General features: G+C 43.6%; 1 protein-coding gene across 2 annotated transcripts in view; it reads left to right on the top strand.

Moving 5' to 3' along the window:
* The first annotated feature begins 3390 nt into the window (after window positions 1-3390).
* Window positions 3391-25981, top strand: part of PRPS2 (phosphoribosyl pyrophosphate synthetase 2) — a 42878-nt gene continuing 20287 nt past the window's right edge. The window contains exons 1-2 of one of the 2 annotated variants that reach the window (XM_034757012.1): window positions 3391-3612; window positions 23379-23562. In XM_034757012.1, the coding sequence (XP_034612903.1) occupies window positions 3491-3612; window positions 23379-23562 (306 nt within the window). In that variant the 5' untranslated portion in view covers window positions 3391-3490. The remainder of the gene's footprint in view (window positions 3613-23378; window positions 23563-25981) is intronic. The other variant, XM_034757019.1, reaches the window with a different exon arrangement.

The following is a 25981-nucleotide window of genomic DNA, read 5'->3' as shown; positions in this document are numbered from 1 at the left end:
AGAAAAGAAATTATGTTTCTCGCCCTCCTAATTACAGAGAAAGTTCTGAAAACATGAAGTGAGTGTACCCTAAAGGCTCAGAAAGCTGAAGGCAAATAAAAAGAACCTAAAATGTATTATTTTTGTGTCATGGGGCGGGGGGGGGGGGGGGGGGGGGGGCTGACTTGTTTTTGAACATTTGCAGTTGGAAATATTGCTAAAATAACTCACAAGACAACATCGTTAAGCCGTTAAGGCAAGAAATTGAGAACAAGGTACTGAGAATTTGGTGAAACATCCCTGAAGCTCTTATTCCTTTTCAAATTTTATTTTTATTATTTATTATTTTTAATTTGTACTTAAAAACCAGTACAGCTCTGGAAGAATTGGATCATCGTTTGAAAACAATGAAATTGCAGTGCCAGAATATGAAGACAGTAGGGTTACACAGATATAATTGTGGTGTTGCCAATTCTTGCTATTTTTTCCCCACAAATTTTACAATATTTGATGTTTACCTTTAAAAGCTTCAGTTTCAAGAGAAAAGTGATTAGGTGAAAATCTCTGCTTTCATTAAAAAAAAAAAAAAAAGAAGCTTCTAGCTTCAAGGTTGGAGAGAAAAGATTGAAAATATGACCCAAGTGTACCCTGGTAACTCAATGCAAATAAAAAGGATCCTAATTATCTTTTATTTTAAATCTCACAAATTTTAAATCAATTTCATAACTCTATCTGTGGCATGATTCATGAACATTTGGGGTTGGCAATTCTGCAAATGAGGGCAGAATTTGGCCCACAGAATCTTTTACAAGAGATAACTGTGAAAGGCAGGAAAGAACCAACTTGACGTTTAGTTTCCAGGCCTCACTGAAAAGGCTGACAGTTTAAAAAAATTAAAAATTGTTATTTACAATAAGAGCAAATTTTGACCAGAATTCATTGTGAGACAATAAATCTGGAAACCCACAGGGACATTTTGTGGTTTGAGCATTGGCCTGCTAAACCCAGGATTGTGAGTTCAGTCCTTGACGGGGCTATTTAGGGATCTGGGGCAAAAATCAGTACTTGGTCCTGCTAGAGAAGGCAGGGGGCTGGACTCAATAACCTTTTGGGGTCCCTTCCAGTTCTATGAGATAAGTCATTTCTCAGAGTATAACAGTTTTATTTTGAGGAAATTGGAAAGAGGAATGTCACTGCTGACTTACCAGGAAAAATTTGCAAAATGTTGGTTCACAGCAAGTGAAGGTAAAATGGGTGAAATGGGAAAAAACAATAGAAAAACAAAAATAGTTTACAGTTTCCTAGAAATCAGATTACCTCAGGATTCTGACTTCAGCTCCTCAATTCTTAGGAGAAACTTATCTTCACTACCCTACATTACTAGAACTCTGTCTTGAAGATAGCAACAGGTTTCTGCAGCAATACTTTTCCACAGCAGAATTACCTATATTGCCCCAGTTCTGCTAGTTGGTAATTACTATAACTGTGGTTCCTTAAATTAGCCACAGCTGAACTGACTGGGGTCTACTACTGGGCTAATTATCAGGAAATAGGAATCTCTCTTGATCAAGGAAAGAGAAAAATTCTTATGTCCCACATCAGGTAAGAATCTCTCTGCTTTCAGGGGTTGGGAGAAAGGAGGAACTAGCTAAAATAAAACTTTTTTCATTGAAAGATGGTTTCTTTTCCTATATCCATCTGAGGGCTTCAGTACACTACAAAATTAAGTCGACTTAAATTGACATAAAGCCATCACAGTAATTAAAGCAGTGGTTCACATCCACATTACGCTCCTTCTGTTGATGGTGTGTGTCCTCACCAGGAGTGCTCCCATGGACTGAAGTGGAGCATATGGGGTACTGATAGCTGGAGTCCCGCAGCCCTGGTGCTCATAGCTGGCCCTCTATCTGCTCCAGTGCTAACAGCCTGAGCTGTTAGCCCAGCACTCAGCTCACACCTTGGGCTGTCAGCATGGGGACGAGCGGGGATGACAGCTATAAGCCCTGCTGTCAAAAAATCCAATTTTCTGCTCAGAAAAAATTATGATGGAAAACTTTTGACCAGCCCTAATATTGAGACTTCATAAATATGGAATATTACAGTTTATCCTGCTCCTGCAAGCACTTTTACAGGCGCTTAACATTATTATCCATTGAAATCATGGATAGTGAAGTTAAGCTTATACAAGTGTTTGCAGCATTGGAGCCTCAATTTTCACAGATTACATTGGAGGAAACTGAGGTGTTCCTGGGACTTTATTCCAAAGGCTTTTGGCTGTGTGGAACTGAAAGTAGTAAATGTAGGGGGCAAGACAGTGCTGAGTGAAAGGGAAGCAAAGATGCATTAGATAACGAAGACTAATATGTTTTTAAAACGACCAAAATAGATTTATAATTAAATAAAATTGTAGGTCATTCAAACTCCCAGGAACCTGACACGACCAGATTAAATTAATAAGAACAGATAGTAGATAATGTTTTCACTACTATATCTGGATTTTTTTTTTTACATATTGTTGTTACAAGTAATACTGTAACTGAAAGATAAGCAAACATACTTTTTTCTCTTCTTTACTTTCTGCATTTTGTGTGTATAATCCCTCTGGCAGCGTGGCCATTTCACACAGCAGAAGGGGAGAGAGAAATACTTTTTAAAAAACAGAAAATCTGATTATAAACCTAGAAAAACTGGCAGGGCAGGTGCAGCACCTCAGACTACTTCAAACTTTTATTATTTTTAATGACTAGCATTCGAGTTGATGGCATCACTCAAAACACAAAGCTACAAGTGCGGGAGATGTCATCGCACAAGTGGATCCCTCTCAACTGAGCGTGAAGGAGATGCATGCGGGTGAGGGAATGATGGCCCTGTCCCCTTGCATCACCAATGCAGATAAATAACAGCTCCTACGTTCAGGGATGGCGAGAAGGGGAATGATTGTACCATGGACCCCAAACTGTCTGTGTAAATACAGTGAAAGGGGAAGGGTTGGGCCCCAGTGATTATAATGTCCCCTGCCAGGCCTGTACATTGCTGGCATTAGGCTGCTGCTCCCTAGCGCTCCTCAACTCATGCCCAACCTTTGCACGGGATAATGGTGCACTTCCGTGCCAGGGCAAAGGCTGGGCCATGTGCTGAGATGACCCGGGCTGATGCTGGGATCTTGGGTTCGCAGCCTCCCAGCTCCCCTCTGCTGCCCCCCGGGGGCTCTCCTGGGCCCCAAGCCCCCTAATTGTCAGCCAACCTGGCCACCCACAACCGCCTCCCTCAACCGCCACTCTCATTCCAACTGTCACCATGCCCAGGCTCCCCGTCACGTGCCCCACCTGCCCATCGGCTGGGCCGCTGTCCCGCTCCGCTCCGCCCCGCCCCCTCCTTCTCCCGGCGCGCAGGCAGGGGGCGGGCCCGGGACCGCCTGTTATTTGACCCGGAGCCCGCGCGCGCGCCCGCGCTCTCTCTCTTTCCGCCTCTGCTGCGGAGCCTCAGCTCGAGCTCTGCCGCCGCCGCGGCCATGCCCAACATCGTGCTCTTCAGCGGCAGCTCGCACCAGGACCTGTCCCAGCGCGTGGCCGAGCGGCTGGGCCTGGAGCTGGGCAAGGTGGTGACCAAGAAATTCAGCAACCAGGAAACCAGGTGACGCGGGCGGGCATCGGGGGGGGAGGGGTGTGAATGAAGCGGGGCCGCTCTTGGGGTGGGGGCAGGGCCCGCGTTACCTGCTCGCCGCTGCGTCACTGGCCCCGCCCCCGCGTTCGGGTTCCAGGCCAGCTCCCCAGAGCGCTGTCCGGCCCCCCTCGCACCCCGGCGTGGGGCCGCGGGGCCCCTGGTCACGCCGCTCCCCCGGGCGGGCGGCCCGGGCACACTGACCCCCGGCGGCCCCCGCCCCGCTGAGCCTGACCCCTGCCTCGGCGCCGCCACCTGAGCCTTTGCCGGGCTGCCCCTCCCCCACCCAGCGCGGGCACCGTCTCTTGCGTTGAGCCGCCTTGTGTTTATGTACCAGCCCGCCACGCTCCCTGCGCGCTGGGAACCGCGTTATCCAGCCGGCAGCCCTGAGCTGGGCACTTAAAAATTATCGCCAAGAAGGCTGAACAAAAAAGCCTTCTAGCCGCGAGGGCACTGATGGTTTGAGCATTGGCCAGCTAAACCCAGGGTTGTGAGCTCAATCCTTGAGGGGGCCATTTATGGATGGGGTAAAAATCTGTCTGGGGATGGGCCCTGCTTTGAGCAGGGGGTTGGACTAGATGACTGTCTGGGGTCCCTTCCAACCAGGGCCGGCTTTAGGCCGATTCAGCTGATTCGGCTGAATCGGGCCCTGCACCTAAAAGGGCCCTGCCAGCTGTCCATCCTTCCCCCAGCTCACTTCCCCCTTCTCCCCTCCCCTGAATGCTCCCCCTTCTCCCCTGCTCCTCCCCCTCCCCTGCTTCCCGTGCATCAGATGTTCGCGGGAAGTCTGAAAGCAAGCAGGAGCAGGCGGGCAGCAGCAGGTAAACTGGGGTGGAGGGGAGCGTAAGGACGGCTCGGGAGAGGCGTGGCGCGGTCCAGCTGGTCCTGGCTGAGTGGCTCCCTCCGGCCCCAGCCCGGCCAAGCGGCTCTGGCCCCGGGGCGCTGGCCCTGGTTCCTGCCGAGTGCGCCGGACCCGGCTCCAGCGGCTCCTGCCTGGCTCGGGCCCCAGGGCGCCGGCCCTGGTTCTGGCCGAGCGCGCCGGATCAGGCACCGGCCACGGTTCCGGCCAAGTGTACCAGCTCCAGCCCGGCTCGGGGCATGGGCTCTGGCCCTGGCCGAGCAGTGCTGGGTGAGCACCCCCAACGGCTTAGACCTAGCTCGGGTGGCGGACCCGGTTCTGGCCGAGCGCACTGGCCCCAGCAGCTCCGCGCAGCCCGATTCTGGGGGGCGGGGCTTGCCGATAAGCCCCGCCCCCAGGAATGGGGCCCCGCTCTTGCTAAAGCCAGCCCTGCTTCCAACCCTGATATTCTATGATGAGGTGACTAAAATCACACCGTTGCTTAGATCTGTTACAGCATCTTGATATTTGGGGGAGGGGAGGCAGGGAGAAGAAATTGTATTTAAGAGTTGTGCGTTTTAAGCATTAAGCTTAAGAGTTGTGTGTGATGCTGTTTTGATGACACCCCTCCCTCCCCCCCATTGCTGTGTGGTATGTAGGCGTCCCCTAAATGAACATCTGTTCCTCCCAAAAAGAGCCTAGTATTTTTCGTTATTGGCTGCTGTTTTGTTTTGCCCCATTCTTAAGTTTGTCTCCAAGAAGGATGCTGCTGGCCTTTCTGTATCCTCGCTTTTAGAGGGAAGGTGTAAGAATCATCCTGCTGTCAACTTGTAGGTAAATTATCTACAGCTGTTAAATTAACAGTTGTGAGTATGTGGCAGAGAATGACCTCACGGGAGAACATCATCTTAGGCCTTGTCTACACTGCCACTTTACAGTGCTGCAACATTCTCACTGGAAAAAACACCCCCCTGGGCACTGCAAGTTTCAGTGCTGAAAAGTGGTAGTGTAGACAGTGCACTAGTGCTGGTAGTTACTCCCCTCTTTTTTTGCTGGTGCTGCAACTACACAGCCACATTAAAGCGCTGGCTTGGCTAAGGCTAAGGGCTTGTCTACACTTGAAAGTTAGAGTGCAGTAAAGCAGTCCCAAGTGCCCTAACTCATGACCCGTCCACACTGGCAAGGCACTTAGAGCGCCTGGACTCTGCAGCTGGAGTGCTGCTGGTAATCCACCTCCACAAGAAGCATAAAGCTTGCTGCGCCTCGGCTGAAACGCCCCAGTGTCAGTGTGAATAAAGTGTTGTATTACTGCGCAATGATCGGCCTCCAGAAATGTCCCATAATCCCCTTAAGTCAAGTGACCACTCTTGTCATTGTTTTGGAATTGTCTGTAGGAATGCGGATATGCCCTTTCAAAGCTCCGTTTTTGACAGCCGGCATGCTTATCTACCCTGGGACAAAGCAAGCCATTAGTGTGGAATGTTGCTTGCTGTGAGTGTGTGTAAGAGAGGGGAGGGAGAGGGGGCGGTCTGCTGCCGTCTTAACTTACAAGATAGCATGCTGACGCGCTCAGTTCCTCAAAAAAAAATCCTCTCTCTCCCTCCACATACACAAAACACACTCCCTGTCACCCTCCACTCCCCCCCGCCATTTGAAAAGAGTGGTGCAGCCACTTGCACGCTGGGATAGCTACCACAATGCACTGCTCTTTGTGACGTTGCAGGAGATGCTCATGTGGCCATGCCAGTGCATTTGCAGCTGACCGTGTAAACACATGGCAGCGTTTTCCCTGCTGCGTTCTCCGAAGGCTGGTTTAACTCCCAGCGCTCTACATCTGCAAGTGTAGCCATGCCCTTAGACTCACGCTGTAAAGTCCTATTGATTGATTGTATCTGTTATAATGGATTTTCTGACTAAATAGCTATGAGTTTGCATAGTATAGAATTCTGTGAGGTAGAGCCTGAAGGGATCTTGAAAGGTCATCTAGTCCAGCCCCTTTCTCTGAGGCAGGACCAAGTAAACCTAGAGAATGCCTGACCGATACTTGTCCAATCGAGTCTTAAAACCTTCAATGATGAGGATTCCACAACCTCCCTTGGAAGCCTATTCTAGAGCTTAACAACATATATCATTAAGTGGGTTTATTTTTATTTATTTTTTCCCTTATATACCTAACCTAAATCTTCCTTGCGGTAGATTAAGCATGTTTCTTTTTGTCCTACCTTCAGTGGGCATGGAGAACAATTGATAAGCATCCTTCGTACAACAGCCCTTAATGTATTTGAAGACTGTGATCAGATTCCCCCTCAGTCTTCTTTTCTCAAGACTAAAAATGGCCAGGTTTTTAACCTTTTGTCATAGATCGGGTTTTCTAAGCCTTTAATCATTTTTGTTGCTCTCCTTCTGTATACATCTTGTTGCTCTCCAATTTGTATACATCTTTCCTAAAGTGTGGCGCCTGCAATTGGACATAGTACTCCAGCTGTGGCCTCCCCAGTGCCAACTAGAGTGGAACAGTTATCTCTCACTGTGACGGGTTGGATCACAGAAACCCCCTTGGGAGCTGACACCCGATGTGCAAAGACTACCCCTGCTTCTGTTTTCCCTGCCAGCTCAGGACTCCAGCACCCTGTCTTGCTGAGCCAGACACTCCCGTCTAGCTCCAGACACAGACCCAGGGTCTGAATCACTTGTCCCAAAGCTGCAAGTTTACCTGAAAACAGCTCGCAGTAGCGTGCTTGTCTTTAGCACTCAGATGCCCAACTCCCAGTGGGGTCTAAACCCAGATAAATCCATTTTACCCTGCATAAAGTTTATGCAGGGCAAACTCATAAATTGTTCGCCCTCTATAACACTGATAGAGAGATATGCACAGTTGTTTGCTCCCCCAGGTATTAATACATACTCTGAGTAAATTACTAAATAAAAAGTGATTTTATTAAATACAGACAGTAGGATTTAAGTGGTTCAAAGTAGTAACAGACAGAACAAAGTAAGTCACCAAGCAAAATAAAATAAAATGCGCAAATCTATGCCTAATCAAACTAAATACAGATAATCTCACCCTCAGAGATGTTTCAGTAAGTTTTTCTCAGACTGGACACCTTCCAGGCCTGGGCACAATTCTTTCCCCTGGTACAGCTCTTGTTGCAGCTCAGGTGGTAGCTAGGGGATTCTTCATGATGGCTCCTCTCCCTCTCTGTTCTCCTCCACCCCTTTATATATCTTTTGCATAAGGCGGGAACTCTTTGTCTCTCTGGTTTTCCACCCCCCCCTCACTGGAAAAGCACCAAGTTAAAGATGGATTCCAGTTCAGGTGACATGATCACATGTCACTGCAAGACTTCATTACTCACTTGCCAGCACACATATACAGGAAGACTCACAGGTAAATACAGCCATCTGCAGACAATGGGAGTCATCAAGATTCCAAACCATCATTAATGGTCCACACTTTACACAATTACAATAGGCCCTCAGAGTTACATTTTATATTTCTAGTTTTGGATAGAAGAGTGGTACATTTATACAAATCAGATGATCATACTCAGTAGATTATAAGCTTTGTAATGATACCTTACAAGAGACCTTTTGTATGAGGCATATCCCAGTTACGTTACATCCACTTATTACCGTATTTTCTCTAAAACTATCTCAGTTAAATTATATTGACTTATTATCAAGTTTTTTATAAAACCATATAGACTGCACAACGTCACACTCACCTCTTACATAGATCACTTCTGTTAATACACCCCAGAATAGCTGTCTTTTTTTCCCTCCAATTGCATCACATTGTTAACTTGTATTTACTTTGTGATCCACTATAACCCCTAGACCCTTTTAGCAGTATATCTGCCTAGCCCAGTGGTCCCCAAACTGTGGAGCATGCTGTCCTGGGGGGAGCATGGAGGAATGTTTGGTGCGGCGAGGCCTGGGCCAGCCTCCGTGGGGGGCAAGGAGGAACTGCTACTGAGACCTGCTCTGCCCCCAGCTCCTCTCCAGCCCCAGGTCTGGCCCCGGTCTCAGCCACCGGCTCCCGGCCCTTACCCTAGCTGTGGCTCTGCTCTTGGCCACAGCTCCCAGCTCTGTCCCTGCTCCCACTTTGTGGCTCTTGCTCCTGGACCAGGAAAGGGGGAGGGAGGTGGACAAAAAAGTTTGGAGATCATTGGCCTAGCCAGTTATTCCCGAATTTATATTTGTGCATTTGATTTTTTTTTTCTCCTTAAGGGTAATACTTGACACTTGTCTCTTTTGAATTTTTTATTTTGTTGATTTCAGACTAATTCTCCAATTTGTGAAGGTCACTTTGAATTCTAAACCCATCCTTAGAAGTGCTTGCAACCCCACCTATTTTAGTGTCATTCACAGATTTTATAAATATATTCTCCACTCCAGTATCCAAGTCAGTAATGAAAATATTGAATAGTACTGGACTCAGGGCTGACCCCTGTGGGACCCCACTTGATACATCCTCCCCGTTTGACAGTGAACCATTGATAACTACTCTTCGAGTATGGTCTTTCAACCAGTTGTGCACCCACTTTATAGTACAGTAGAACCACGAACTAGGGACTGGTCAACCACACAGCTCATTTGGAACCATGTACAATCATGAAAGCTGGAGGAGGGCAACCCTGCCACTAAGTGTGGGGCTAGGCCACAGGAAGGTCCTGTGTCAAAATGTGCCTAAAATCCTGGATTGCCTTAATTTGGGCCTGTAAATAAGTAAGACTACTTGGAGTGGTGATGGAACAGAAGCCTTGCATATAGAAAAGAAGTCTGTAGTGAAATATGAGCACCCCATTTTTGAAGGCTTTCTTTGCAGTCTTAATGGGTAGCGACTTTATTTATTTAAAAACAAAAGTGAAGAACAGATGAGAGCTCTCTGCTTTTCCCTCCCCCAAGCCAACTAATTTCCCATGAAGGCATGCCCCATACTTTGGGAAACACTGGATTGGAGCAAAAGTCAAAAGGTTCTATTTCTGCATCTGCACCAAATGTCTGAACATTTGTGCCTGAAATTACTCATCTGTAAACTTGAACTAAAATAATCTATTGTGCTTCTCATGGGTATATCAAAATATTATCATTTGTAAAATGAATAAGATTCTCAGAAGAGTACAAAAGGCAAGATTTTAAGGGTATTAGGTGCCTTGTGAGATTTTTTTTTTCTCAAAAGCACCTAAGGTGTCTAACTCCCATTAATTTAAATGGGAGTAAAGCACCTAGTTGCCTTAAATGACTTTGGACTCTGTGCTATTTTCAAAAGTGAACTAGGCACTTAAGCGCCTGAGTCTCATTGGGGATTTAGACTCCAAATTGCCTAAGTCACTCTTGAAATAGAACCTAAACACTTCTGAAAATGTTACCTTAGTTTTGTTTTTAATTAAAAACCTTTTTAAGTATGTAACTTAAGGTGGATCCTATGATTGGACCTGTAAGGCCTGTACTTTAATCTGTCTTCAAATATTTGCATCTCTCCCTTTTTTTTCCTGTTCCACCACAGGTTTCTTCTACATTTTAACATTTTGATTAAAATTCCTCATCAATGCTAATGCTGCTTGGAACATACAATGTATCAGAGTATTTCAGATATCTCCCTGATTTTGAGTTTCCTTGAGTAATTGCATGCTTGAGCCCTTCAGCTAATACAAGAGATGTGTGTAAGGATGGTCCACGAGCCTTAACTTGTAGTCCCATTGACGTTATGGTGAAGTTTGCTGTGAGTGAAGTTAAACATGGCACAAGTCTTTGCAGTATTGTGGTCTAGGACAACACTGAAAATTTGTTCTTGTGCCTACTTGTTACAAGTAGTTGTAGAAAACTGCATACTCTAGTCCTAGGGAAATTCTGTGCCACGCATGCACACAGAATTCATGTCCCCCACAATTTCTTTGCTTCCCCACAGAAAAATGGGGAAGCAAAGGAATCTGTGGGGCACAGATACAGCTTCCCCAGCAGCCCGGGTGCATCTATTTAAGCACTTGGAGCAGCTGGCGGAGATGTAAATCAGCGCGGGGGAGACGTCAGACGTCCCTCTTGCTGGCTCATGTGGTGTGCTGGGTGTGGAGGGATAGGGCTTCAGGTTGTTTGGAGGTAAGCGTGATGCAGGCTTTGTCCCCTCATAGCAGAAAATGTAGCAGCCTGCCTGCATAGTTGTTAATGTTTCTATTATTAGTGAATTGTTCCCATTCTTAGTCAGTTCCTCCAGGAGCATAAAACACATGTAAAAATTTTAAGGCTCCTTTAAAGGAGCATTATTGTAAATGATAGTAAGGGAGTCCTCAGCTAGTAAGATCTCTGCTTTCTCGCCTTTGTCCTGTGCCACAGTGGGACAATGGTGTTAGATTACAGCTCAGGTTCTATTTTACTTACCCATTTAAAAAAAAGACTTTTGCGGGACAAATAAAATATTTGTCAAGTAGTCAATAAAATGTCAGGACAGACCGAACCAAGCACTTCTTAAAGTAGCCAGCCAGGTCCGGATGAAGTTACAAAAAGGGATATTTGGTCTTTTGCACAATGTGAACAGCTGTCACGTCGTGCATCAAAAATGGCTATATTAGCTTCTCGTGCTCGAGAATTCCCTACAAAACTGCATGCGGATGGGGACAAATTATTTTGCACATCCTGCAATGTTGTTCTCAGCTTGAATCTGGCATTTGAGAGCAGGAAGCCTTGCACTATTAAAGCATTTGACCTTCAGGAAAAATTGCAGATATATTTTTAGTTCTTATCTAGAGCTTCTTTCAGAAAGCACCTCCAAGTTCTTCAAATTTAGGAAGGCCGAAAACTTATCTCCTATTGAAAGACTTGCCTGTCTAGATCTCTTTTTAAAGAGGCATTCCATGAAGCTTCTGAAAAGCTTGAGAAATATTTGTCATTTGGACAACTGGGTCTGAATTTTCTGAAGGCTTGTAAATTATTTGATCCTCATCATGTTTATCCTTTCAGAACACTGAGTATTTTCAAGCAATACCTGGTTGGCTTTTCTTTTTCCTGAGGTACCTGAATAAGAGCTAAAACTACAGAAAAAAGATTGTGCCTGAAGCTATTCAAAGTCAACCTATTTTTGTAGACCTCCAAGTGTTTTGGCTTTCAGTGAAAGAGAGAATTCTAAATATTGCCAAACTGGCCTTGAATTATGTAAATGCTGTCTCAAACTTTGCAGATGCAGAGAAGTTTTTCATTCTGCCAGAAGGAAATTACTAAGTGAGAAACTTGAAAGCTTAGTTTTCTGTACTATAATTTAGATGAAAATACAGGATTTTCACTGGAATGCAGGCTATTGATTACCAAGTACTTGTAACTTAACTTTCATGTGTTTAGGAAATGCTGAATAGTTACTGTGACTTTTTTCTGTATTGTAGATTAAATAAATTACCAAAATAATTGAATCTGGTGTGATTATATTGCATTCTTTTGACAAAGTACGCAGAATTTTTAATTTTTTGGTGCAGAATTTGACCAGAAGTAATAATCTAAAGTGCCACAAGTGCTATAAATTCTAAGCAAATAGGTGTAGCATAAAGCTGCATCTAGCACTTTGGCTGGTTAGTGTGGTTAAAAAAAACCTACCATGAAAGATATCACTAAGGTAAAATTACTCAGTGAGAGTCAACAGAATCTCTATGTAAGAAGTTGAGGTAAACAGAGTGTTACCAAATAGTTGAATTTGATTAAACTATGCAAAACATAGTTGTAAGGTTAGTGCAAAGGAATGGATCTTGCCCCTTCTCTATATCCTCACTAAATTACATTGTGTAAACATAAACAATCCAAAATGGATTAATTAGTAATTAGGTCATGATACATCTACTAAAGTCACTTTATTCCAATAATATATCTAGGCTTTTCAGAATTCAACTATTATTTTTATTATTTTGATTGGATATCTATTTTTAAGAATTTTTTCTATTTTCTTTTTCTTTTTTGCTTTAACAGTTGTGGGATGTTATGGGGAGGGGATCACACAATTTAATGTCAAACATTGATTCAAAAAGTTAAAGCTTTATAACTGTTAAACTGTCAGCATCACATGTCAAAATACACAAGGTGAAATCCCTAAACTCTGCTTTTCAAGCAGTATTTTTCTTTTCTTGTCTATAAATTTTGATTGATGGAAATATGTTTTTGTTGGCTTGTGTGTGTGTACAGTGAAGTAGACATTTGCTGATGTTTTAACAACTAAACATCTAATACTTTCAAACCCAAGTATATCTAGGGTATCCGTTACAAATTCTGACTTGTTAGCTTAGTATTTTAAGAAAAAAAGTGGCTACTGATTTCATTCTTGCTCTCCTATTTCTGTGCTGTTGTACTTCTCATTTGTCTTCACAGTAGATGGTTTTATTGAATCTTTCTAGTAACTTTGTATGCACTTGGGTGTAAACTGAAGACGCTGAGAATTAGACAAACAACTGACAGAAGATGATACTTCTCTCAAGGAAAATTCTGACTAATTTATCCTTTATTAAATTGCTGAATAGTGGCTAAGGAATGAGCTGCATATCCAATCTGATTAGTTTTTGCTGCCTCACTTCTTCAATACTGAACTTTGAGAAGGTAAACATTGAGGGTACTAACATGTTGCATGGCTATCTTCAGCTAGTTGTGAGAAAACCTTCTTGTAGGCAAACATACTTTTTCACTTCTGTGGTACCTCTAATTAGAGCAGGGGTGGCCAAACTTACTGGCCCTCCGAGACACATATGGCAATCTACGAAGTTCGAGAGCTGGGGCACACCTGCAGGGGTTTGTGGCTTGAGCTCCTCTCTTGCTGAAGCCCTGAGCCCTGGCACTTGTGCCCTGCAGGGTAGAATCCCCAAGACCCTTCCCTCCCCACTGGGCAGAAGCCCCTCTTGCACCACTCCGCTGCAAGGCAGAGGTCCCGAGCTCCCCTTCCACCCAGCCTGGTAGGTGGAGAATGAGGGTTAGTGGGGGGGCTCCACGAGCTGCACTTTAATGGTAAAAGAGCCGCATGTGGCTCGTGAGCCAGAGTTTGGCCACCTCTGAATTAGATGATCACTAAATGCTATGAAAACATTAATTTCAGCCTAAAATCTTTGTGTGCACATTGCTGCAGAGATTTGCAAACACATGACCTAACACTCACACTTATGCCTACAAAATAGTTGTGTATTAGAGGTGAAAAACGTGGCCTCAAACCTCTGTACGCTGTGAGTGAAGGGAACATTACTCTCATTTTCCAAGAGGGTCAGTAGGCTTAAAGGTTGTGGCTAGCTCAAGTACATTGATAAGCAACAGTCATTGGTATATTGAGAAAGAGAATGCAGGCAAAGTGGCTCCCAGTGCTATACTCTAATCCAGGGGTTCTCAAACTTCATTGCGTCATGACCCCCTTCTGACAACAAAATTACTACGTGACCCCAGCAGGGGGGACTGAAGCCTGAGCCCGTCCGCGCCCCAGGCATGCTGGGCCAAAGCCCAAGAGCTTCAGCCTCAGGCAGAGGGCCTGTAATCTGAGTCCCACTGCCTAGGGCTGAAGCCCTCGGGCTTTGGCCCTGCATTGAGGGGCTCAGGCTTCAGCCCTGGGCCCCAGCAAATCTATGCCAGTCCTGGTGACCCCATTAAAACAGGGTCATGACTCACTTTGAGGTCCTGACCCACAGTTTGAGAACCGCTGCTCTAATGACTAGAATATACTTCTCCCAAAGGTATATACATACAGAAAGCATATACTACATTATTGGTCTCATGTGAGGTCTCATGTGAGTTCTATCTTAATGAAGTATTTTTAGTAATGGCTGCAAAGAAAGTTAAAATGTTATAACAAACTGTTTTCTATATGTAGTAAAAATGAATACACTTCATTTAACAAACTTTCCCCAACTACATAACTATTTACAAATTATTGATTACTTGTTGTAAGTGCTACAATCTTTTCTTTCTTCCACTAAGCCTTCTCTCTGTCATTCTGAGGATATTTCTCAGCTTTGGCAGTACAGTATCTCCTTTTTACATTTCACGTATTCCTTCTCTTTCCCTTGTGTAATAGTTCTCCTGGTGGGCATAAAAATAAGTTTTTAACTTTAAAGATTTTGTTCAGAAGAAATGTTACAGGGCTCTTGCACATGGTGATATTATGAACCATTTTCCTAATCTCCTTCAGACCTATCCCAAAGTTCTCACATGCTAGGGCAACATGTGTTTACTTTGTTTAAGCTCTTTTCAACAAGAGCACCGAGTCAAAGCTGTGATGATTTCTTTATTCATCATTTACTGTGTTCTTGGGGGGAAATATCCTTATTTAGCACTTATGAGCTCACTTTAGGTGGCCATGGCTGGAAGTTGTTCATACATTTTTATTTTATTTTAATTTTACTGAGAGATTGAGAGAAGTCCACTTTAGAGCTAGATTAGTAGGGTCAGCACAAATAATGTTTGTTTGATTTTAATTGCGCTTGGATATTCGAATACCTGATGCAAGTGTCACTGTTGTCCCTGCCTAAACTGATTGCCCCCATGTGCTAACATGAAATTAATTTTTATTATAGGTGGGGCCGGTAGCACCACCTATCATTAAGGTTGCTTGACACTTCCCATTATAAGGCGCTGTCTTCAGTTGCTTATAACTTTGTCAGACTTCAACCATTAGGGCTGAAATTTTATACGTTGGGTGTCTGCCTTTGGGTGAATTTTTTTTGTGTGTGTGGGGGGGAATTTCATTCAAAACGGTTTTGAGAATGAGGCTAGGAAAAAATTGTTTTGTCTATTATAAAATTCTGGCAACCTTTCCTTTGAACAGTTCTAGTGCCCCCCATGCTTTGGAGCAGGGACTTGAAATTTGCAGAAGGGTGGCCTCTCTCAGGGATGTGCCTTACCCATCCCTATGAAAATTCTCCCAAATATTTGGCCGAGTTATAAGCCTTTGAAAATTCTCAGTTTGCATATGATCAGTAGAGACTTGGTGGAGCTTAACAGCTAATCTCCAGAGATTCCATCCTCAGAGTGTGCTCAAGCTTCTCATAGCTATTAGTGTTGACCAGAGTTCATGTGCCATGCCTGCAGAGTGAAATTGCATGAACCTTTTTCCTCAGGGCTACAGGAGTGAAGCCAGACCTTCCCTGTAATGGGTGCTCTGGGTTGGGACTGGGGACTGGAATTGGCAGCAGAAAGCGTCCGTCTCCTGTATTGTCAATGACCCCTCCCACCTGCTGGTGTCCAGGTAGCATGGAGGAAGAAGCAGTCAATCAAATGTAAAGGGGACAAAAGCTGGACCAGAGGGGAGGGAAAGGAGTAGATTAGGACAAAGAGTCTGGTGAGACTGGGACTGGAGAGTGGGGAGAAGATCCTGGGGTATGGGGGAGTCTGGGACTGGGTTGGGAAACCTGAGCTCTGGCGAGTGGGATTGGGTAGGCAAGGAGAATGGGACTGGGATTAGGAGCCAGTGGAGGAGAAGAGACAAGACACAGGGACAGATGGAGGGGATGGGTGGAACTAGTCAAGCTTGGGTGGGGGGCAGGGGAGAACAGGCCGAAGAGCTTAGAATGGAACCCAAGATTCTGCAATCACACTGTTCCTCGGCTGTCACCAAATATCATTGAAACCCACTGGCTCATCTGCCTCTAATGCTGGTCCGCATAGACGATGACAACCTACCATTGCTATCAGTTAGTCTATTAGCTCAAGTGACAGAGACCTGTAGTAGATCTGAATGTTGTAATCCTACTGCTATCCAATCTGGACATCAGTATGATGCCCCCTGATGGGATTCCCGTTTTACCATTTTGCCTCCTTTAAAAACTTAGGAAATTGCACACCAAACAGCGATGTTAAAAGAACATTAAGTTTGCAGAGTCAAGCATACACAAGTTAGAAAATTCCAGAATTAAGGTTCCCTGTACATTCCTGTTTCTGACCTGAAAAGCATATGCATTATGCTTCAATCTTTAATTACATGATCACTTGCTATTTTTTCCCCAGAGCCCTTGCTTCTTTTAGTGTGCAGAATGGGGCTACACACTGAACAGGGAGGAGAAAACAAAATATTGAATAGGTACTCATTAAGAGAGCACAGTCCATTCTGTTTGTAATGTTTGTTCAGATGTGTATACATGCAATACAAGGTGTACCGATCCTTGCTGTAGGTGCTTCATGACATATTTTAAAAAAATAACTACAGTACACCCAGGGGCGGCTCTAGCTTTTTTGCCGCCCCAAGCACTGCAGGCAGGCTGCCTTTGGAGGCTTGCCTGACGGAGGTCCCTATTCCCGCGGATTCGGCAGCGCGCCTGCGGGAGGTCCGCCGGTCCTGTGGCTTCGGCGTACCTGCCGCTGAAACTGCGGGACCAGCGGACCTCCCGCAGGCTCACCACTGAAGGCAGCCTGACTGCCGCCCTCACGGCGACCGGCAGGGCACCTCCCCCGCGGCTTGCCGCCCCAGGCAGGCGCTGGGAGCGCTGGTGCCTGGAGCCACCGCTGAGTACACCCTCACTATAATAAACCTGTTGAGAGTCAAGCTTTTCGTCCATTATAGCCAGGGGGTCATTACAGTGAAAGGACAATCAAAATGAGAACAATAAACTGCTGGAGTAAGTTAATGAAATCACTTTGGATAAAGGTGTTGGCTAAATTAATTAATAAAATAACTACTTGTGACATGCATCCTATACTGTTAGTTTATTGAAGAACACAATACAAAAAACCACAAATCCCAAATTGAAATGGAACATTCAAAAGCGCATCACCACATTTTCAGTTTTGGTTCAATTAAAAAAAATAAAAATTCTAAACATTAAGTCTCAGTTCTAAAAGAATAATATTTCATCAATTTTGCTTTGCCATGCTGGTTGCATGGAAGCTCCATGAGCCAACATCAGCATTTGACAGAGTTGTAAGATGTTTACTGCCTCAACATCCTGTATTTCCATCCATGCAATAGCAGTCTCTAACCCTTGTACTGCCTCAGACGCAAATGGGCCAGGGGGTGCTGATTCGTCTGCCTCCTTAATTTCATTTTCCTGGGCATTTGACATCCTCAACACTTTGCAAATGATGTCTTCATCTGTCAGCATGGTGATCACTGCACACTTATCTACATGAAGCCATTCACTACAGCTTCTGGATCCTCTACTCCAGTGGTTCTCAACCAGGGGTACGCGTACCCCTGGGGTACGCAGGTCTTCCACAGGAACATCAACTCATCTGGATATTTGCCTAGTTTTACAACAGGCTACATAAAAAGCACTAGCGAAGTCAGTACAAACTGAAATTTCATACAGTTACTTGTTTATAGTGCTCTATATACTATGCACTGAAATACAAGTGCAATATTTATATGCCAATTGATTTCTTATGATAAAGTAAGCAATTTTTCAGTGATACACCTCTACCCTGATATAAAGCGACCCGATATAACATGGGTTTGCATAGAGTGCGGTAAAGCAGTGCTCTGGGGAGCGAGGCTGCGTGCTCCAGCGGATCAGCGCGTCGGTGTGTCTGGCACCCACCGGGATAATTTCTAACCAATCAACTGTGGTGTGCAGCCGCCTATCAGCTGTTTTGGCAGGGAGCCAACAGATGAGCAGTGTGGCTGCAGTTTCTAAGCCGCCTCCCACAGCAGGTAAAAATGGTCCGTTTCCAGGGCAGAGCAGGCTTTTACTCCTTCCTGAGCAAGAAGTTGATATGGTTGTCCCTGAGGAGCTCTCGGATCAGCAGTTCCTCTCTCCCCCTCTGCTCTGGGCTGTGGGAAATGTAAATTCCCCATTGTGTGGGCTGCTGCTACTCCGAGGCTGGGAGCAGGAGAGCTGTCTGGATTGCTCTGTCCGCCCTACCCCTTCGCACACAGAGGGAGTCTTTAAATGAGTTTCTCAAATGCCCCCTCAGGCTGAGCAGCTGGGAGCCTGTGTGAGTTAGAAATCCCCCCTCCCCCTCCCCTGCAGCCAGCAGCAGTGCTAGCAGCCCCTGGGCAGTCAAAGCACTTCATGTAAGTAAATAGTTCCCACCCAGCTGATAGGATGAGACCCAGGAGACAGCATTTCTGGCTAGCCTTAGCAGAGAGAAGGAGTCTCTCCCACAAAGCTGATCGGTTTTATTTTCAGTGTCAGTCAGTGCTCCCCTGATATATTTCAGTTGCTCTTGATGGAAATCAGAGGAAGTAGTATTGTACATATCTCTGCTTCTCAATCTTTTTTTCTTGAAAGTCAATGGATCCTGGGGATCCTACCTAGCTCTCCATACAATTTTGAACCCCGATGTGGCCCTCAGGTCAAAAAATTTCCCAACCCCTGCATTAGGTGTTCTCATCTCTCCTGCCTATTTTAATCTTATTTCTAAATTGCGTGCAGTATAGACTAAGCTTAAGTTGTCTCACTAGTTGTATTTTGGAAACATTGTAACTCTGCGCTGACGTTTTCTAAACAATTTTAAAAAATTGTTTGCATTAATACAGTATTAAAATACCATTGACGTGATGGCAAGCAGTTCACAGCCATGGAAACGAAAGGCATGGACAGCCAAAGAAAAACTGGAAGCTTTGGACAGACTGAAATCAGGAATGAGCCATGCGAAGATCTCAAAAGAACTAGGAGTGGGGGAATCAACATTAAGAGGGTGGATCAAAGCTGTGGAAAAATTACGGTCAGTGATAGTTGAAATGGGTGAAAGTGAAGGCCTGGAAAGGAAGCGCCTAAGAATTGCCCTGGATAACCAACTAGATAGAGCGGTATTTACGTGGTTTACCCAATAACGCTCCGAAGGCATGCCAATTTCCGGTGACATTATAAGGAAACAAACGGAGAAATTGAAGAAGGATCTTAATTTTAGACGCTCGGGCAAGGACGCTTCTGCACATCAAGGTAACAAATTTAAAGCTAGCAGTGGATGGCTTAATAGTTTTTAAAAAGTCATGGCATTCGGCAAGTCACAATTTCAGGAGAGACGCGCTCTGCAGATATAAAAGCTTGCGCCGGATACCCGCTAAAATTACAAGAGATCCTCATTGAGGGTGGCTATGCTCCGGTGCAAATCTATAACGCTGGTGAAACTGGCTTATGTTACTGTATGCTGCTGGATAGAACACTTGCTTCTAGGACCGAAGAACAAAAGGCCGAAGGTTTTAAGGTGATAAAAGAGAGAGTGACAATGCTTTTCTGCGTGAATAAAACTGGTTCACGTAAACTTAAACCTCTGTGCATAGGCAAATCCAGGTCACCTAGGGCTTTCCACCACAAGAACATGGATTCGCTTTCATTCATTTATTGCCATTCAAAAAATGCCTGGATGACATCAGATATTTTTGAGGAATGGTTTAAGAAATATTTTGTACCAGCTGTCCGGAGCCACCTATGCAGACAAAACCTGGAGCCAAAGACATTGCTTCTACTTGACAACTGTCCCGCCCACCCCCCAGTTGAGACCTTAACCAGCAAAGATGGCAAGATAAAGGTGAGCTACCTCCCTAAGAATACGATGTCCAAAATACAGCCAAGATCAAGGCATTATAGCCACATTTAAAATGAACTATCGTAAAGCCTTAGTAAAGAAAATTGTTGAGGACAATAGTAGCATAATGGATGTAATCAAGGCATTGAATTTGCTGGATGTATTTAACTTAGGAGAGACGGCCTGGCTAGGAATCACTCCGTCAACGATAGAGAAATGTTGGAATCGTGGTCTCAAAAGTGCTGTTGTCACTGAAAGCGACGACAACCAAGATGAGGAAGAAGACGAAGATGAGAACAACTTTGAAGGTTTTATGGAAGAAGAGGCCATGGAGGCAGAACGAGTCTACAGGGAACTTATGGCTCAAAGTGGGATAGCTGATGTTCAAGAGTGGATGGAGGTGGATGCTATGTGTCCAACCTATGAACGACTTACAGATATAGGTATAATTCATAATGTTGCCCCTCAACCACCTGGTGCCTCAGAAAATGTGTCTAATCCTGAGGATAGTGACGAAGAACCCTCGGAGCCATCGCCCAAAGCCGCTGATGCGGTTGTAGGGTTAGAGATTGGTCTTAAGTGGCTAGAAAGCCAGGATGTGGATAGACTGCAAATACTGCAGTTAAAATCCATAATTGACCTGGCGAAGAAGAAAGCTCGCAGTAGCATGAAGCAACAAAGTATAACAAGGTTTTTTTAAATTAAAAAAATGTTAAGGGGTGCATCTTGAATAAGAGAGCATCTTGTACCCCCCAAAAAGTTTTCAGACTAGTGTATTTAATAGTTAACAGTTCATATTGCATAACAATCTACGTATATCATAGTTGGCTAAGTGACAAAGTGGCCCATGCTCCTATTTGCTAAAATACCAAAATCCTTTTTTACAACAGTTTGTAAGGATGTTTAATTAAAGAGTTTTCTGATATTTTATGTGAATTTTGCATTTTCCTAAGCATTACACACAGACCGAACAATTGATGTCTGATGAAACCTAGCCCACATGATTGCATTTAGCAGTGTTTAGTATCTGTGTTGTTAATATACTGTATCTTTTAAGTAAGCTTATAAAATAATTGTTGTAATTAAAGAAGATACAATTTAACCATTGTAGAACAGATTTATTTACTGCATACACCATGTTAGTTCTAACAAAAATGATTTGCTGACTATTAATAACGGAAATGCTTGAGGCCAAAGCAAGTTCGATGTAACGCGGTTTCACCTATAACGCGGTAAGATTTTTTGGCTCCTGAGGACAGCGTTCTTTCTGAGGTAGTGGCGTAGTTTACTGTGACAGTTTTGTACTTTTATTTCTGATTTTTGTAATCAAGAAGTTTTTAAGTGAGGTGGAAACTTGGGGTAGGCAAGACAAATCAGTCCAGAAAGGGGTTCAGTAGTCTAGAAAGGTTGAGGGCCACTGCTCTACTCCATCCAGCAAATGAAAGCATCCAGACGTCCAACAGAAGTTAGTCGTCATTGTTTTCCAGCTGTGCATGCATGTTCAGCATCCAGTAGTGTACTGTAGTTGGGACCCAGGTACAGGTTTGTTATAGACTAAGATTTGTAATTATGATATAGTGAGGTGTAACCTTCGGCAATCCTCATAATTATAATGCATCTGAAAATATAGTTATGATTTTTATGGTCTCCCACCAGTGTCACCCTTGTTCCTTGCAGCTACAGAAAACAAATGGGCCAGCCTGAAAGGTGGTGAACTAGGACTAGGGTGAGTTCCCAAGCTATGGGGCTCTCATGAAACCATGCCTGCTCCCTCTAGTCTCTTCTGAGCAGGGCTTCAGTTCTTGCTGATTGCATTGTGGCAATGTGGCTAGGACATTTGAAGCTTTATAAATCTGACTGGCTCATTGGGTTAGATATGGATTTAAATAGCTGATAGTATTATCATGCAGGAAGTACTTTTTCTAAGACAAGAATAGTATGTCGTGTATGCTTAAGGAAGAGAAAGAGACCAGGTGTTGGGGCAATATATATTTTTTTTAAATTGGATCAACTTCTGTAAATGAGAGAGACAAGCTTTCGAGCTTACACAGAGCTCCTCTTCAGGTTTAGGAAATCTGCTCAGAGTGACACTGAGGAAGAGCTCTGTGTAAGCTCTACAGCTTCTCTTTCTCTCACCAACAGAAGTTGATCCAATAAAAAATATTACCTTACCCACCTTTTCTCTCGTATCCTGGGATTGACATGACTACACTAACACTGTGTTAAGTTAGTTTAATGTCTGTGATTGGTACCATGCAGAAGGTCTCGGTTTGGTTCAAGAGTTTGATTTCTTGCCCTTTAGGCCTCTAGGGAGCAAAAGTATTGTAGTACTCCATGCTCGGCCTATTGCATTTTTTAAAAATTTGCTTTGCCATTTTAAATCAGCTTTAGCTTTACATTCTGTGGTAGGGGATGTCAGTACATTGCATGCTGCAGTTTCTTGGGAAGCATGCGGCATTAATTTTGAGGCAAAACTGAACGTTGTAAATCTGGGGAAGAAGGGAGAGTAAAATAAAGGGAACCTCTTGCATTCCAGTGTAGAGAAACAAAGGAAGCAAACCCAGTTTTTAAGCATTTTGAATTATGAGCTGAAGTAAAAACTGCTTTTCACGTGCATTTGAGAATAGTATTAGTTTCTTGATTTGAATAGTGGTTTTTAGTGTGGAGGAAAAAATTCATTGTTCTTTTTATAAAGCTGCCTAGAGGCAAATATTTTCTCTAGCTAAAGAAACAAATAACAGAGTGGAGTGATGAAATAATGCTAATCTGTCTTGTTGATAGATGTTTTAATGGGCATGATCTTTTAATGCTCCAAGCCTCCTTTGGAGATGGCAAGGAAACCATGTAAAACAAGTTAAGATTTTCTTTTCAATGTCTACGCTACCACTTATGTCGGCATAACTTACGTCACTTAGCTTGGTGTAACTTCTGTTGCTCAGGGAGCTGGCTTATTCATACCCCTAAGTGCCAGTGTGAACAGTGCTATGTCAGATGAAGAATTTCTCCCGCTGGCATAGCTACTGCTGCTCATTGGGGTTAAATTAAGTCCATGGTAGAGCTCTATCCTGTTATCTTAGAGCGGCTACACTAGAGAGCTTATAGTGGTGCAGCTGCATTAGTGGTGCAGCTATGCCACTATAAACTCTCTAGTGTAGCCATAGCCTCAGTGTTAGACTAAATGAGAGTGGCTTCTGTTCTTTATCAACAGTAATTATTTTATGCAGCTTGGTATAAACCTTTCAAGTGGTGCATTTAGAGTAAAATAGCAAAGTTTAGATTTTTTTTGCAATATACAAAGTAAAATGTACTGTGTGTGCTAAATGAACAATCATATACTCTACACATATTGGACTGTTAACTACTAATAGCTCTCAGTAGATCTTTCTTTTTAAAAATCCATTCCATGAACTCAGAATTGTTGTTTGATCCTATAATTATTTCTTCTGTTTAAGTTCTTTAAATAATCCATTGGCCTAACCTTACTCTTTTTCAGTGTAGAGATTGGTGAAAGTGTGAGAGGGGAAGATGTGTATATCATCCAGAGTGGCTGTGGAGAAATCAATGATAACTTGATGGAACTTCTAATAATGATCAATGCTTGCAAGATTGCATCATCGTCCAGAGTGACTGCAGTAATTCCATGTTTTCCATATGCCAGGCAAGATAAGAAAGACAAGGTAGGTGAGGTGTGTTTGAATTACAAAGCCAATATGAAACTACACTCTAATTTCTTTCCCATTTGTCCCGATCAAAATTTTTTAAGATAATCAATACACTTTTGTAAATGCTTCTAGGAGACTGACCAGACTTGTTTACATTGCCAGTATTTGCCTTTCTCAAAAATTATTATATAATCCTTAAAGGACTGTTGGTAACCAAAATGAATAAGACAAGCCATTCAATTATTCTTATTTATATTTTGATAGACAATTTCAGCTAGCAGTCTATTCACAAGTGCAGGTTTTGTGTGTGTTTTCAGTCTTCTGTTTTGAAAAACTCCTACAATAAGTTAACTTCAGTTTTGAGGGCTATATTGTTTTGGAGAGTGTCTGTCAGTAATTCAACACTTCTGTACATTAAAAGAGAAGGGTACACCCTTTCTAAACTAATTCAGTTGTTACATTAAATAAATAAATACTTAAATGCTATATTTTATTAAACATGAAATAGAGGTGATAGAGATGTAGGAAAAGAGAAGAAGTTAATAGAAGTGAAGAACAACCACTAGAGTGGGAAAACTGAAGTGCTCTAACTATTCTTCAGGCAGCTGGTGGAGGTGGGAATGGGAGCCTTGGTTAGATAGCTACCCCTTTTTCTGTATAATCTAATAGTAAAACATTCCATTAACATTTCCTTGAAGGGGAAGGAACAGTCATTGGTTATGCTAGGTTAATGAAACTGACTGGGAAACTCTTCAGTCATGCTGCTATATATTTAGTTATTTATTTTGTGTAGGACATGGTATTAATCCTGTAAGATAATTTGTTAATAGAAAACTGATATTTTCAAGTTAAACATGTACTTGGATGTTTTGGATCTGTGCTCCCTAATATCGAACTTAAATCTTCCTTGTTGCAAATTAAGCTCATTACTACTTGTCCTACCTTCACTGGGCATGGCGAACAATTGATCACCGACCTCTGTATAAAAGCCCTCCACTTGTTTGAAGACTGTGATCAGGTCCCCCCTCAGTCTTCTTTTCTCCAGACTAAAAATGCCCAGTTTTTAACCTTTCCTCATCGGTCAAGGTTTCTAAATCTGTTATTTTGCTCTCCTGTGGATTCTCTCTCCAGTTTGTCCACATCTTTACTAAAGTCAGCACCCAGAACCGTGCACAGTATTCCAGCTGAGACCTCACCAATGCCAAATAGAAAAAGACAGTTTTATCTCCTGAGTCATTGTAACTATGCTAGTTCTGGCAGGACCCAACTGAGAGTGCTGATTCAGGACCAATTGCTTAAAACTGGGCAGTTACAGCCCAAGGCTGGGGTTTTTCCACCTCTAAGGCAAACCAAATCAGCCAGACAAAGAGGACTATTGTCTCACCCCACTGGCTAACCACAAGTCACACAAGCAATTCCCTTAGACACTCCAGTTTCCCAGTATCACCACCAGTGCCACTCATTATGGGGACAAATGGTTATGAAAACCAATACCCCAGTAAAAGAAAAAAGGTTCTCTTGATCCCAAAGGATCAAGCCCCAGACCCAGGTCAATATACAAATCAGATCTTGCCCACAAATCACGCTGTTGCCAATCCTTTAGAATCTAAAATCTAAAGGTTTATTCATAAAAGGAAAAAGATATAGATGAGTTAGAATTGGTTAAATGGAATCAATTACATACAGAAATGGCAAAGTTCTTGGTTCAGGCTTGTAGCAGTGCTAGAATAAACAGCAGGTTCAAATCAAGTCTGTGGAGTACATCCACAGCTGGGATGGGTCATTCAGTCTTTTGTGTAGAGCTTCCATTTGTAGCAAAGTCCCTCCAGAGGTAAGAAGCAGGACTGAAGACAAGGTGGAGATGAGGCATCAGCCTTTTATAGTCTTTTCCAGATGTAAGAACACCTCTTTGTCCTTACTGTGGAAAATTAAAGCAAAATGGAGTCTGGAGTCACATGGGGCAGTCCCTGCATACTTTGCTGAGTAACAAGGCGTATCTGCCTTCTCTCCATGGGTCAATTGTATTGCTGATGGTCCTTAATGGGCCATCAAGCAGGCTAGGCAGAGCTAACACCAACTTGTCTGGGATGTCACCGAGAAGCATAGCATAAGTTTGAAATACTGACAGTATAGAGCCAATATTCATAACTTCAACTACAAAATTGATGCACACATATAGACCGCATAATCATAACCAGCAAACCATAACCTTGTCTTAGACACATCATTTGACCCCCCTTTATACAAGATTTGGTGCCACTACAGGACTTTGTTTGCAACCATGTTCTATATGGTCCCAGATTGTCAATAATGTCACAGTCATACATACAGCACATCTTCCACCAGGAAGTAGGTTTGATACCAGTGCTGAGAACCTGAAGGAACCTCTATAGCAGGCCTGCACAACTCGTAAAGTGGCAAGGGCCATATTATT

The sequence above is a fragment of the Trachemys scripta genome, chromosome 1 (genome assembly GCF_013100865.1).
Source record: "Trachemys scripta elegans isolate TJP31775 chromosome 1, CAS_Tse_1.0, whole genome shotgun sequence".
Taxonomy (NCBI): Eukaryota; Metazoa; Chordata; order Testudines; family Emydidae; genus Trachemys; species Trachemys scripta.
This window is presented reverse-complemented; position numbering and strand designations above follow the sequence as displayed.